A 15000-nucleotide genomic window follows, 5' to 3' on the forward strand; every position below is an offset into this window, starting at 1 on the left:
GTAGATCTTCCCTGGGAGCGTCAACACGTCAACTTCTAGATCTTCTTTGGATGAATCATGAAAGAGACGGAGCCGTTACAAAATATACCTCAGAAACATTAAATTTGTTTCCTCGGAGGGTTAATACATTTGCACTCTCGCGAGTCAAAATCTGAGTGCTTAGCAAGGGTATGGTGTCGTTTCATCTGCTAGTAAAATTGAAAGCGCCATGGAAATATATAAATACAAATAAAAATGCACGAGAACCATTACCTTCAAGCGCAATGGACGCAACTAGGACAGTAGCGAAAAGAATGCTTGAAGAAAATCCATTACGTTTAAGCTGGAAATTTACAGGCTGCTTTTGGCGATGACCGTTTCTAAAAACTGATTTAATGTTGTTGTGTTCCGAACCGATCGCTCGTACTCAGTGTTTTTTTGATTTGAAAAAAAAGCAAACCTTAAATCAGTTCAACCGAAGGACTACAAGAAATCGATATTCAAACGAAACGACTCCTCTGATTTGTGAGAAATATCGCGGAAAGAAATGTACATGCAAATATGATATCAATGACAAACAAATTTGAATCGCACGGGATGTTTCAACCATACAAATTCTACCGTACTCATTCTGTGAAGAACCGTAAACATCGAAGCCAAAGCAGGAAATTTATACGCTCCAGTTTCTTTTTGATAAGAATTTAACTCAGCGATTTTATATGTAAATGTCCAACACACGAAGCACAACTTCTTACAGTTTTCTCAAGTGCACTTCCAGAATCTGGAAGTCCGTTGTGATTGGTCCACGTAAATTCCGGCTCGTTTCAGCAGACGCTCGAGAGAGAGGAACGCGTGACGAATTCCTAAGAGAGTCTGCGTGGGAGGCTACAATCTTCGACAAAAACCTTCCCACGGTGCGAACTGACACATTACTTTCACAGATATTTGCCTCATTCATGAGTCGCTTGGCGGTATCTTTCGCAGTTTGAATAGAGTCCTTTTAAGGAGTCTCTCTTCTCTGGATGACAACTTTCTTGGCCTTCCTCTTCTTTCGTGGATGACATTTGTGTGAGTTCGCGAATGCGTTGAATGACTGTTAAATGATTTTAACACTTGCTTTACTGCAGATCAGTCGACTTTTGCGGCAATTTTTCGTAGAGAATATCTTTTTTCAATCTCCAAGAATCTGATGAGTGCTCGTTCTTCCGCCGATGTTTTCCTATTGTACACCATACTTGCTTTTTTCACTGAAATGTGTGACTGATCACACTTAACCTTCATGTCTGAGTAAAAGAAAAACCTCTCCTATGCGTGACTATTGTGGCCAGGTTGTATTCATGTCATTTTTAAAGACCGAAAATAACATTTGCTATTTATTTCTGCCGACATTTAGAGATGAAATATTTTTCCTATCTTGCGTCAAACAAAAGTTACAGCAAGTTTTTTCCAGCTATCACAGTCTTTCTGGGCTATTCACGGAAAGTACCGGTACTTAACAATAAATGACACGGTCTGATATTAACCAGATGGCTTTGTGCAACTCACACAATCTTCGACAAAAACCTTGAAACACTTTGAACATTTTCGTACCGTATTCGTCCCCCTCCCTTTTTCAATGTTGTTGCAGCCAGTCAAACAGTAAAATGTCATCTCAACACTGTGCAGGAGAAGGGGGTGTTTCAAGGATTTTTGGCGAGGATTGTAGCTCACCAGCTGAGAAAAAGATAAACGGCAGTCATGTTACGGCTCAGCCTAATAGAACAAGAAGTGACTTTGGTAAACAAGGATTGGTAGTCGGAAAAAAGAAAAATAGCCATGGAAGAAGTATTTCAATAAAACTGCACGAGATGTGCAGTGAAAAGACAAAGAAATGTGTGCCTTATCAATCCCTTTCGGTTTGAAATGTCCCACAAACGTCACTTGTCTTTTGATCACTTGTTGTTTGAGTCGCATTTTGATATTCCATTTCCGCCTCATTCACTCCCTGAATTGCAAACAAATACATTTCGCTATGTCGCTTTTCAACATTAGGGCAACTGGAGAAGGATAGCAAGAAAGGAAAAATAAGTACGATCCCTTTCCCTAGTCCCAATCGACGTTTGTGACGAAACACGTACTACGCCATGTTTTGTTCACGGCAATTGCTTCACCAGCCACCTTCCATCAAACGTGTCACTGCTACTGAATCTAGCGTTTCATAATATCACTGCTCTCTGCAACACAGTAAAATTTGGGATGTCGTTGATATTGAATCGTGCTCTGGAACTTGGCTTGAATTTAGTAGAGTGAGCCATGAAAAGCAGGTTTACGTCATGGACTTTTGTTAGACGCAAAGTCCAAGATGATCTTGAATGAAGCTTTCTCCAGTACGAAAAATCTATCGTTTTCTTTGCATCGTTTACTAAATGGGATAATATTGCAACAAATAACAAGCTTACCTTCGGCTTTGCAAGTGAGATTTCCGTCGCTTATAGTTAAGAACTCTTCCTGCGAAGTGACTGTTTCGGTCGTTTTGATGCATATGCGCAACACTGCTAAACATCAGAACGTACTCGAAGACGATTGGACAGCCGAATCATATTAACCATTGTCGAATTACATAAGCATGCTGTCTTTCTTGGAATCTAACTAATGGCGAACGATCACGAATTTTTCCACGGACTGTACACAGTGGTACGCTGAGTGCTAAAGTAGAGTGATTGTGTTATACCCGTACATTTTGTGCTTAGCTTGGCTTCAGGATTACTTTATAGTCGACTTGGTCCTTAATTTTTAACATCAACTTGATGATAATAATGTTAAGTCACGCGTTTCGCATCCTGCTTTTCTAAGAACAGAAGACCCATTAATTATTTGCATAGCAACGTGATCTACTTCCTAATATTCTTTAGGGAAAAAATTGTGTATCTTTTAGGAACAGACCGAAGCTAGTACTGTCGTAGTTTCCTTCGCTCTACGAGTACGCTAAGAGAGTGTTCGGAGGTTACTTCACACGAGTTATACTTGGTGAGCTCAAAGAGATTAAGATCAAACACAGAACAACAGAAATGCAGTGCGAAGAAAAATTTAAAGAGTTCTACGATCTCCTAACCGAAACGTATGAGCTACATAAGGAGACACCGCGAGATTTAGAAAAAGCACTGAGAAAAGTTATCAAGAGGGGAAAAGAAATGTTACAGGAATTACAACGGCAAGACAGGTTCGTTTGTTTAAAATTTTGTCTACATATATGATGTTCTTAGGTGGATTTTTAGTGATATTTTGTCTTCTTCAAGGAGCCTAGTGAGCACTACAGCGGCTACAGTGGAGTATTTATGAAATAAAGAAGCTGACGATAAAATTTTTTTAGCATTATTTTCTTAGATTTACCACTCGTCTCCCAATCTTTGAAGCATATTCATGTTTACTGTTAGAGGGAGCTCTCGTAGTCTAAATTGAGATTTAATTACAGTTGTCTCCGATGACTTAAATCTGTCAAATCTGTTGAGTTCTCCATCCAGTTCGCTTAATTTCTTTCGTCTTTATAAACCAAACCAGGCTTCTTTCTATTGCCATTTCGAGTGAAGTTGGCCGTCGCTATCACCAACTGAAAATGCGTGTAGGTTAGGTTGGCAATTTGAGTTTACATTTGGTGACGGAATTGTCAGTTGATTTAGGTCCATAATGAATGAAAGAGACGACATGATCTCTTGACAAGTTAGCATGTAAGATCTAGATACAAATCACTCAGATGAACGTTTACAGAATCTAGACGATCAATTACTGGAACTGGCAATTGACCTTTTGCAAAATTCAGATTCTCTTTCTACTAATTTTATGCGCTGATGTCAGGAAGGATTTTGTCAACGAAACCATGTTTTAACCTTGTGTTTATCTCTTCGACACTCCAAACTCTTGGCTCCTGTGAAGATCTTCTAAAATTTCTTTTAAAATGTTCTTTAAAACTTCGGTAAAAAGTATTCAAAAAATTTTGGCAGATTAATTTCGCTCTATGTCGAGCCTCTTCAATGCCTTTGTTAAAAGATTATTCTAAAACCCAACAGCTAAAAAGGTGGGGTCAGTCTTTGTCTACTACGACCCTTGGGATTTTAAAGTAATTCCATTCCGTTTTATTATTCATTAGCCGTTCAGGTGGAACATTTTTCATTCTCACGGCTTCTGCGATCTGCCTTGTCATCGAGTCATTTCTGTATGATCCCGTAACTTTCATATTAAATACTTGTCTTTCTTCTTCGTGTTTCTCTCTGCAGTGTCTCCACAGCACCGATCCTTCTTTTCTCCCCTCAAGGAGTTTTAGATGAAATAAAACGGAATGGAATTACTTTAAAATCCCAAGGGTCGTAGTAGACAAAGACTGACCCCACCTTTTTAGCTGTTGGGTTTTAAGAATAATCTTTTAACAAAGGCATTGAAGAGGCTCGACATAGAGCGAAATTAATCTGCCAAAACCCCTTTTTTAATAATTTTTTTTTTTTTTTTTTTTTTTTTTTTTTACCGAAGTTTTAAAGAACATTTTAAAAGAAATTTTAGAAGATCTTCACAGGAGCCAAGAGTTTGGAGTGTCCAAGAGATAAACACAAGGTTAAAACATGGTTTCGTTAAAATTCAGATTAGGGCTTGAGAATGTTTGTTTTTCATCCCTTCGTTACTTTTACAGACAAAAGACAGAAGAGCAGGAGAGGCGTAAAGATTGCCAGGAACGCTCCGACATCGTTGAAAACAAGGGTGAAGAAAGTGATACACCTTCCCTCGACAAGTAAGTTCTTCCTAATTTACTATAATGTAAAATTCTCTTTATCACGGAGCTCAGTCGTATTATTTTGGGTTATTGTTACGACGAACAAATTACCTTTAAATTGAAGTAACCTAAAAATAGAAAAAGAACAAAAAGATCCTTTAAACCATATAGGAACATGGATGGTTAAGGATAGAGAAGATTGACACGAATTATTACACAAACAAACAACTTGAAAAATTTAGGCCAAACGTTCTCAAAATGTTCAAACCGTGACTTAGCTACCTTAAGTTTGTGAAGTGTTGGCAGTCACATGATTAGATTAACCAGTGAGCATCGTGAATGGGGAAGATACCTAGAGCCCCATGCATGAATCAAAGATATATGGATAAGACAAGGGCACCCAACGTCAATTTTCGGAAGATATCTGTTCGGAAGACGATTTGAGATCTAGAATTTTCGGAACCTTTGTTCTAAATTGCTTGTTTGCCTGCCTCTCCTAGGATTTTCGAACATCTAAAACATGGAATAACTGTCCATTTTAAACGGGTTTTTACCCCAAAAAGCTCACCTATAGTTTTCGGGATACTTTTTTCTGGCTGAAATTTTCAAAAATGTAAGTATTGATCCCTATATATATCGGATCACTAGACTTTCAGCTAGGAAATCCGAACAGATGAAAAATTTTGAACAGATGAAAAAGTTGAGAAAAGTAATTTTGCTTCAAAGGAGACCAAGCTTGTTGACATAAAGGGTGTCAAGTGCCAAGTTGAGCCAGCTTATCAAGAGCTGTGGACAGAATATCGCTCTTTAAGAGCGCCTCTCAGCAATTTTCACCTAAGACTGTGCAAGATAAAAAAATCGAAAATTGCCAAACTTTCTCACAATAAAGGACTACCAAAACCATATTTAGAAAAATATCTTTTAGTTTGTTTCGATAATTATTTTACCTGGACGGCGACTTTTTCGGTATGGGGCCTTGTGAGCGAGTGAAAACGACTCCAAAATGTCGCTTGCTTGAATCGCTATTTTTGAAATAACGAATGAGTAACTTGAAAATCAAAACAACATGGCACAGCTAAAGTAAGTCATGCACCTCTTAGCGCTGTTAACGGTACTATATACCAAAACTGGAATTTTTGACCAAATTTTAAAACTTAACCTTTTTTAGATTAATTACAGAGTGCCAAATTTGTGCGAAATTCGACTGTCAAAAAAGCATCTTGGTACATGGCTTTGCATGGTACATGGCTTTGCTGGTACATGGCTTTGAATAAGCAATGTTTCTGCCCCAATTAAATTCAATAAAATTTTTGGGTAAATGAAACGGAGGATTTTTGAGGCCCAATTTCAACATGCTGTTTGTCAACAAAAGTCGACCTTTGACCACCAAAGCGAAGGCGAGGTATATTGAAATCACACACGCTAATCTCGATTTATTCACTGAACAATTCGAGACTTTAGGTTTACTGGAACTACTATAGGTAAAATGAAACGTGTCATTGAAATTTAACTGTCTTTGGTTTAAGAGTGACTATCCGGTAATTAAAATAACTGACCTAAAAATTTGCATACTAGTAAGATTTATTCCATTCCATGTTTTTACGCAAACAAGTTTCCTTAATTCACTTTCTGAACATACCTGCCAAACAAACAAAGAAAGGTATCCCCCTTTATATAAATATACGCTGGTTGGATTTTCCTCGAAGCCCTGAAACAACCATCGAACCAGTCGAACGCTTTGTGACCTTAGTGAGTTGTGCCGTGATTGTGTCGTCAGAGCTGTCACGCAAGAAATTAGGACAAAGCACACAGACCAATAGCTTCTTGCGGTTATTCTGAGTTTGTTGGGGGAACTTGTGGCCCAAGTTCTGATAATCAATCAAAAGTTCAAAGCATAACAATATCAAATTGTGTTAAGGACACCAAGGCACACTTGAGAAGTTATAAAGTGTCGGATTCTTCTCTGGATACAGAAGCTACAATAGGCTTTAGCTCGCACGTGCAGGTAAGCTTTAACTGAAATCACTTAAATGAAGATATTGAGCAGAAAATCACTTTGCGAAATCCGCAGATCCTACCTAAAAAAAAAAAGCAGAATACGCGCCCACAAGAAATGGACCCCGCAGTGCCGCAGTCGTGTTGTTGGATATACCTCGTTCTTTAATCCATGAGGCAAGCACCGCGGCACTGCGGCACTAGCCAGTCTACTCAGCTCAATTTAACCTTAAGTCGACTAAGGCACTGCGGCACCAGCCATTCTACTCAATTCACTCTATCCGACGTGAACCGCGCGAAACCCACTTTCGTTCACTTCGGCACTGCGGCTAGCGTCGCAAACGTAAACGCTTCTTTGTGGACGGGTATTCAGCAATTGCTCCAATTGCGAAAATCGAGTAAGCAAGATATGTAAGACCATGTAATCATGTATCGTTGTACGAGACTGCGAGCACTCACTTTTCCAGTTGTCCCTGAAGCGAGTACATTGATCAGTGCAGCCGGATTGTATCACTGCCCGTGAAACTAACGGTTATTGTTTTCTTATTAATTGCTTTTAAAGGTGTTTTTGAGATAGATGATATCATTTGGATTCCATTTGGAATCCTATGGAGATGTAATGAGAAAAATCGCGCGCGCCCACATGAATGGGCATCACACATGGTAATGATGGTAATGGTAATTAATTTATATAGCGCATTAATTTTCTATTAACATATTCAAATGCACTTTACAAGAGTGAGATCGGACATCAGCATATACACGCGCCGCTGGCAGCCGCTATCAGTCCATTAGCGATCTCACCCAGCACATGGATGAATGAAATGAGGCCTGACCACAACATCGGGAGCTCCATGCCCTAGTCTTTACGAATAGTGCGTGGGTTCTTTTACGTCCCACAGGATTATGAACATTGAAGGGTTGTGAGACGGGGCTTACGGTTTATAGTCCTTATCCAAGAAGACTTGAAAGTCGTAACCATTTACGGATGTAATTACAAAGGCAGCACTTTCTCCTCAGTTATTTTAAGACCCTGAGTGTTGGTCCGGCCGGAGTGCCAATTACTCTCTAGCAATAAAAAATGTGAATCATCGAGTTTGTTTTTGAGATATACGCGTTTAAAGATAATATATAGCGTGTTTTTTGGTGGCTCATTTGTTTCCACCCTATTACGTCACATTAAAGGGGTTAGGTCACGCTATTTTAGGTAATTTTGTTAATTTTGTTAATTATGAGCTCTAAACGTCAAATTGTCAGAGCAAGAGTCTCTCATTTGCAAAATCACGGCCACATAACAACTGAGAATGATTTTCCAGCTTTGTAAATGACATTTTGATGTAGACTGATATAAATTTGAAAAAAGGTGGGCCGACGTTTTTCAAATTTACCCAAATTCAATCCATTTCAATCCTCTCCAGTTTTGTCCATCCATGTCCCTTCTTTGCTTCCCTGTGTTTCGTTAGAGTTCTTCTATAGTTTTGAACAGTAATTTTGATATTTTAGTTAATTCTATGACCATTCGAACAGTGCTGAAATTGCCTAAAATTGCGTGACCTAGTCCCTTTAATGAGTGCATCTGGTTAAGCATTTATTGGTGTTTCATATGGTATCATAACATAACATTGCAGTTAAAATGCCCATAACCTAAAAATTTTTCTTTTCCCTTTTGAAAGTCCATATTAAAAAATGAACTTGCACTTTTCCATTCAAACGAGCGCCGAATTTTCTACGACTTTTTAAATAGCGTGCAAATTGCCCGCCATTTTGGCATACCACTCGCTGAAGTCTTCTCTCGACTTATGATGTAAATTCAGGAACACGTGGTCAGAGAACATGAGGATTTGAGAGTTGATTCGAAAAAATTCCTGAAGATGCGTTACCCCTCGATGTAACAACACAGCTGATCCTGAAAAAGGAATATGGGTGCAAAGGAATCCTTTCTTCAACTCGGAAACCGCAATAGCCCAAACAATTGTCTTGGCGAAAAGAAAGAACTGGAAGCCCCGGTAAAACTTCGCCACTGTGCTGCAACTTCGGTCATAAGTAGTTGTAACTTCGCTAGAACAGCAAGTCAAGCTCAAATTACGTTTTTGAGACTGAGAAAGGGTTAATTAATCTGCGCTCCCCTTTCACTGCCATGCCGTTACCGCGCACCGGTGGCTCGCAAAGTCGTGCTAACATATTTATATGCTTGCTGGATCATGCATATGAGGTGCTGCTAGCAAATATCAAAATAGAACGCCAAAGTTGGCCAGAAAAGCTCATAATATGAGGGAGGTCTGGAACCCAATATGATGCCATGGTAACAGAACTGTTAAGCTCATATTGTGGAGAACATTTAGTAAAATGGTACTGCAAAAAATCAAAAAATTCTGATATAAATTGGTTGAGATATCTGTTTTCATCATATTTGAACAAAATTTGGTTGAGTGTATGACGTCATCACTTGGCTAATTTGCATATTTTAAAAACTCGCATATCGCTGGAACGAAAAGAGATATTTGAAAAAAGTAATCAGCATTTTTCTTCTCACGCAGACTACTTGCTTATGTTTCAAAATGGCTTAGATAGGAAAGATGCGATTTTCGTCATAGTACCACTTTAAGTTTTAAAATTTGGTCAAAAATTCCACTTTTGGTATATTGTACCGTTAACAGCGCTAAAGGGTGCATGAATTACTCTAGCTGTGCCATGTTGTTTTGATTTTCCATTTACTCATTCGTTATTTCAAAAATAGTGATTAAAGCAAGCGACATTTTGGAGTCGTTTTCACTCGCTCACAAGGCCCCATACCGAAAAAGTCGCCGTCCAGGTAAAATAATTATCGAAACAAACTGAAACATATTTTTCTAAAAATGGTTTTGGTAGTCCTTTATTGTGACAAAGTTTGGCAATTTTCGATTTTTTTATCTTGCACAGTCTTAGGTGAAAATTGCTGAGAGGCGCTCTTAAGAAACAAGGTTACGCACGAAGTCAGAGTTGCGAAAAGCAAGTTCTATATGGATCTATTTGACGAAGTAAAAGACTGTAAGTCATATTGGAACTTGGTCAAAAAAGCTGCTTACGGGTCAGCGTCACAGCCTATACTCGGTTTAAAGACATCAGACGGGTCAATGGAAACATCTGACTACAAGAAAGCCCAGATCCTAAATGAATACTTTTCTACTGTAGGTGAAAAGTTGGTAAGCGATCCCGTCTGTAGACAAGTGAATAACAATACTTACATCAACCGCGTTACTCCCTGCATAATGAACATTTCCATATCGCCTACTAGTGTTGCCGAGAGCATCGATAAGATGAAGGTAAACAAAGCTTGCGGACCAGATAATGTTTCTCCAAAGTTACTCAAATATGCAGGAAAGGATCTAATTCCATCATTGTTATCTCAATTTTCCATGAGCGCCGAACGTAATTCTGTCCCTACCTCTTGGAAAACTGCTTATGTTTCGGCCCTGTTCAAGAAGGACGATGAAACAGATAAACAGAATTATCGACCAATTTCCCTGTTAGGCGTCCCTGGAAAATTGATGGAACACGCAGTATGGTTTGGTTGTATGGGGCTCCTGTGGCAAATCGCTATTTGATGTGCTGGAGAAAATACACGTTTCTGCCTCAAGTTCACCACGCATTTGTCCAGCCTTACCGAACTCTATAACGTAGTATTCGTTGCGGAAGCCCTATATTGTAGGAAGACATGCGCAGTTGTGTTATAAAAAATGAAGCACATGGCGTGTTGATTGAAACTTGGTTAAATTCGTGTTGTTATGTTGGATCCGAAATAGTATCCATTCTGGCGACGAGGACGGTCGTTAGTGTATTACGATGTCGAGCGTATTTTTGAGAGATGTGGGTGGATTAGCGCCTTTTGATTGTTCAGAAACGGCCGGAATTTCTGCACGATGGGAAAGATGGCTTCGAGCTTTTGAGTTACTACGAAAACCACCGATCTGTGGAATGGGCCAAAGTTATCGAATCACTGCCCAGCCCACTTTCGTTAAACATTTTGATGAAATTCCTTTCCCACGGGCTTAAGGTGTAAAACCTCAACAATGGAAAACCATGTTTTCAAAATTTATCTCTGAATTCTTTGGCAATCGCGAAAAAACTTCCCACAAACAAACCTGTGGTGAAGTTTCCCCCTTTCCCGATAATGTCTTGTATAATCTTCATTTTCAAGTCTTCTCCGAGAGCCTTTCCACGATTATAGGGCATATTGTAAAACATGGACTGGATTAGTAAAACATGGATTTGTAAAAGGTTGATTTGTAAAACATCGATTTGTAAAACATGGATTTGTAAAAGGTGGATTTGTAAAACATGGATTTGTAAAAGGGAGATTTGTGAAACACGGATTTGTTCGTGCATTTTTGAGTAATATTAGCATTTGGGAATTTTTTACAACATTCGAGAAGTAATTACGGCTAGTAAGCAATCTCGGCATTTTTTTCGTGTTCAAAAAAAAAAAAAAAATTCCCTCGTGCTTATAGTTAATTCAACAATGCACTCGTTGCGTTTTTTATGGCATACTGTATTTCGTGTACTGGACTGGACTGGACTGGACTAGTAAAACGCGGACATGATAAACGCGGAGTAGTAAAACGGTGGACTTGTAAAACGTCGACTTGTAAAACGCGGACTTGTAAAACGCGGACTTCATTTCTTTGAATATTTTGCTTTTAAACGGTAACGGACTTAAGAAAAAAAATTATTTTATACGAAGGCGACAGCAAGACTTAATGCCGAGCCAAGTTTTAAAATTCTGTCCATTTGTTTTTATGCTATTTTATTTCGACGGTTTAGCGAGCGAAACATTCCCTGTTTGACCTTTTAGCTACACAAGGGGTTGATATGCGCCAGTTACAAACGATTTAAGAAGTTTTGGCCACGAAATAAATTCATTTAGCACCAGTTCAAAATCCTAATTTTGTTTCATCGAATCAATCATTAAGCAGCCGGTTGAATAATAATAATAATAATAATAATGATGATGATGATGATGATGATGATGATGATAATAAGGAGAAGAACAACAACAATAATAATAGTTTTATTTTCGGATCACCTGTTTTCTGTCACGCAACATGTACAATGAGAAGCCTTCAATACGTTTACAAACATTCTGATAAAGGAACCATCCCTTCCCAGGAAAAAAGTACGAAACCTTTTTTTTTTCCTAGCTTCAAAACTATATGCCCCGGCTTAGATAAAAATTGTATTAAGCGACGGTCACTTATTTTGCTACAGGAAACGGAAATGGGTCTGTTGACCTTTGATCTCATCAAAAATTCGCGCCAACATTAAACATAAATTTGCATTGTAATTGTCGCGCGAAGATGGCAGCTTCTTTCAAGCTACCGTCTCTCGTGAAAAAACGAAAAGCTCCTGTTAATTTTCCGTGTTTCGAATGGAGAGAAATAAATATAAAAGAAGAGCTTGGAAGTGGGACGTTTGGCTCTGTGTATCTGGTGAACTACGAAAAGGAAAAGGAAAATGTCATTGTAAAGAAAATGAAAGGAGAGTCGGCCGAAGCTAAACAAAGATTTGAGAAAGAGGCTGCAAAACTTAACACGGTAAAGGGCCACAGAAATGTGTGCCAATTCCTGAAACTTTGCCAAGAACCATACGCCATCATGATGGAGTTCTCGTGTTTCGACTTTGATTTCCTTGACGTTGACAAGAAAGTTAGTCCGCGTTTTACAAGTCCTTGTTTTACTAATCCTCGTTTTACTAGTCCAGTCCAGTCCAGTCCACGTAATACAGTATGCCCTTTTTTTTATTTCTTAAATGACAAACATGTTAATACGCAGGAGCTCGTCCAGACCTATTTCCAACGTTTTACGGGAATCGGTAATTTTACTAGGGCAAACGTGGAACAAACAAAAGTGTACTTGACAAACAAACGGCCAGGCTGCCAAAAGACCGGAAATTTAAAAGTGTACTGTAGGTAGACCTTTGACGAAAATAATTTTGCACATCTTAATTTTGCGCGGGAGAAGATGAGATGGCGGCTTCTTTTAAGCTTCCATCTCTGACTAAAAACGACGACGTGCATTTGAGTTTCCAGAGTTGTCATGGAGTTCAGTAAAAATTAAAGAAGAGCTTAAAAGCGGGAAATTTGAGTCTGTTTATTTGGTGGATTTTAAATTTCGAGAAGTGCAGCGTCATGTTTGCATCAAGAAGTTAAAAGGTGAATCGGCCGCTTCAAAGCAACGCTTCGAGAACCACATTTGCTAGTGGCATACGTGCCAACTCTCCCGGATTATCCGGGAGTCTCCCGGATACGGAACGAATCTCCCGGTCTCCCGTACGGGTCATTAAATCTCCCGGATAAAAACGACTCTGAACCTTTTACAGACGTTTCTCCATTCTAGACTCAAATTGCATCCCCAAGTTTTAAAAAAAAATCGATATTTTCAAATTCGTTTCATTGTTTCTTAATGCACTTCTTCATCTCTGAGTTTCAAACACACGTTAATAGAACTAAACAAAATGACTTCCTTTAGCTATCATAGCCATATATATATAACCGATTGTTTGATTGGATCTCCGATTAACCAATACTGAAAAATTCTTGACATAAGTACCCTGTTTTCCCGCAAATTCACAATGGCGGCAGAATATTCTTGTATTCTGAAAGAGCTGCTGGGGGATGGGTGGGTGCATTTAAGGGGGGGGGAGTTGGAGGGGAGGGGGAGTGGGTAAGTTGATCGAGGGGGGAGGGGAGGGGAGACCGGCTGGAAAAAATCTCCAGATTTTAGAACTCCATAGGTTGGCATCTCTGTAGTGGTGTTATTGTTGTTAGTGTTTGGTCGGTTTCCTTTCTAATATAAAGCTATATAAGATTGAAATATCTTTTCTCGTGATACGAGTAAATCAATTTCCTCTTACAAGTTGTTAAATTAGGAGACATAACGCTTTCTTATCACTGTTGACATTCGATTTTTTGAACACTTCAACCTCAGGGTTGACGTAAAGGTTAGCATGTGTTGTCGAGAAATAAAGCATTAGGCTTCATCACTTATACAACTGTAAAGTTTTGTCGAGACAGGTTAGGAAATGACAAGATAGTTTCGTTTTTGCTCGCAAAAGGATAGGTTCTGCTTTGTTGACATTATGTTCAGAGTTTACTTTAAAGATGACTTAAACAGCGGAGTCTATCTAAGCGCTATGTCCTTGAAATGTTTAAATTCTTCATAGCAGGAACAGAAACGTTTTCCAGATTTGTTATAGTAACTGCCCATATCTGGACCAAGCTTTTTCCGTGAACTCAAATCACAGGCTCCCCAAGCTGAAAGTGGGTGGTGTATGCGACAGTTTGTGTATATAGAGAATTGTATGGGAAAATCACCGATCGTAAAAAAATTGTGTAAATAACTGTCTCATTTGAAATAAAGTTTTCCTAACTCAAATGTGTGACGAACTTGTCTCTTTTGCCTAGTTTAGAGCCATTCTGACGCCGTTTAGTGAAGTCATCCGGAAGGCCGTTACTGAAATAATAGGGTTTCGACAAAACACTGACCCCCGGTTAACTGACCCCCTTACTGACCCCCCTACTGACCCCCTATAAAATCAATGGGAAAATGAATACTGCTTACTTAAGCCTCAAAAACCCTTTTTAAACAGCATTGTTCAGCAATATTTAAGTCTAAGCACCCATTTTAAAAAGGTTAGCTTACATGAAGTAATCGGCCATCACAACAATAATCGAAAACTAACCTTTTTAAAATGGGTGCTTAGACTTAAATACTGTTGAACAATGCTGTTTAAAAAGGGATGTTGAGGCTTAAGTAAGCAGTATTCATTTTCCCATTGATTTTTTAGGGGGTCAGTAGGGGGGTCAGTAGGGAGTCAGTTGACCGGGGGTCAGTGTTTTGTCGAAACCCGGAAGGTCGACCACTCCATCCATCGCTGGCCCAGACCTCACTTAGACAAATCGTTTTCTCCTCAACAGGAAAAGTCCCGAATCGCAATAAAAACAACAGTTCCATAAAGCCCAATAAATTTCACTCCAAATACGTGTGTTTCGGCGGCCGAAAGACTCGTGGCGAAATAAAACTTTGACTTAAAATTCACCTCTTCGGCTTTCCTCAGAGGCTTGTGATCGGGTAGTCAACAACGGAAACTCGCAAGATGGTTTCAGCCTCAACTATGATTGGACCATTTGATTTTGACCGCGCGCTGGATGGCAACAAGACCGTTGTTGACTTGTGACCGGGCAGTCAACAACGGTCGTGTTGCCAGCGCGCGGTCAAATTCAAATGGTCCAATCAGAGTTGAGGCTGAAACCA

The 15000-nt window shown here is 39.2% G+C and overlaps 2 protein-coding genes across 2 annotated transcripts in view; one reads left to right on the forward strand and one right to left on the reverse strand.

Moving 5' to 3' along the window:
- LOC138029461 (heat shock 70 kDa protein 12A-like) overlaps window positions 1-2504 on the reverse strand; it is a 26479-nt gene extending 23975 nt beyond the window's left edge. Inside the window, exon 1 of the mRNA XM_068877192.1 lies at window positions 2418-2504. The gene's annotated coding sequence lies outside the window, so the exon portion shown is untranslated. The remainder of the gene's footprint in view (window positions 1-2417) is intronic.
- Window positions 2505-2757: 253 nt separating this feature from the next.
- Window positions 2758-15000, forward strand: part of LOC138029471 (uncharacterized) — a 20510-nt gene continuing 8267 nt past the window's right edge. The window contains exons 1-2 of the mRNA XM_068877198.1: window positions 2758-3178; window positions 4637-4735. Coding sequence (XP_068733299.1) covers window positions 3027-3178; window positions 4637-4735 — 251 coding nt within the window. The 5' untranslated portion in view covers window positions 2758-3026. The remainder of the gene's footprint in view (window positions 3179-4636; window positions 4736-15000) is intronic.

The sequence above is a fragment of the Montipora capricornis genome, chromosome 2 (assembly GCF_036669925.1).
Source record: "Montipora capricornis isolate CH-2021 chromosome 2, ASM3666992v2, whole genome shotgun sequence".
In the NCBI taxonomy this organism is placed as follows: domain Eukaryota; kingdom Metazoa; phylum Cnidaria; class Anthozoa; order Scleractinia; family Acroporidae; genus Montipora; species Montipora capricornis.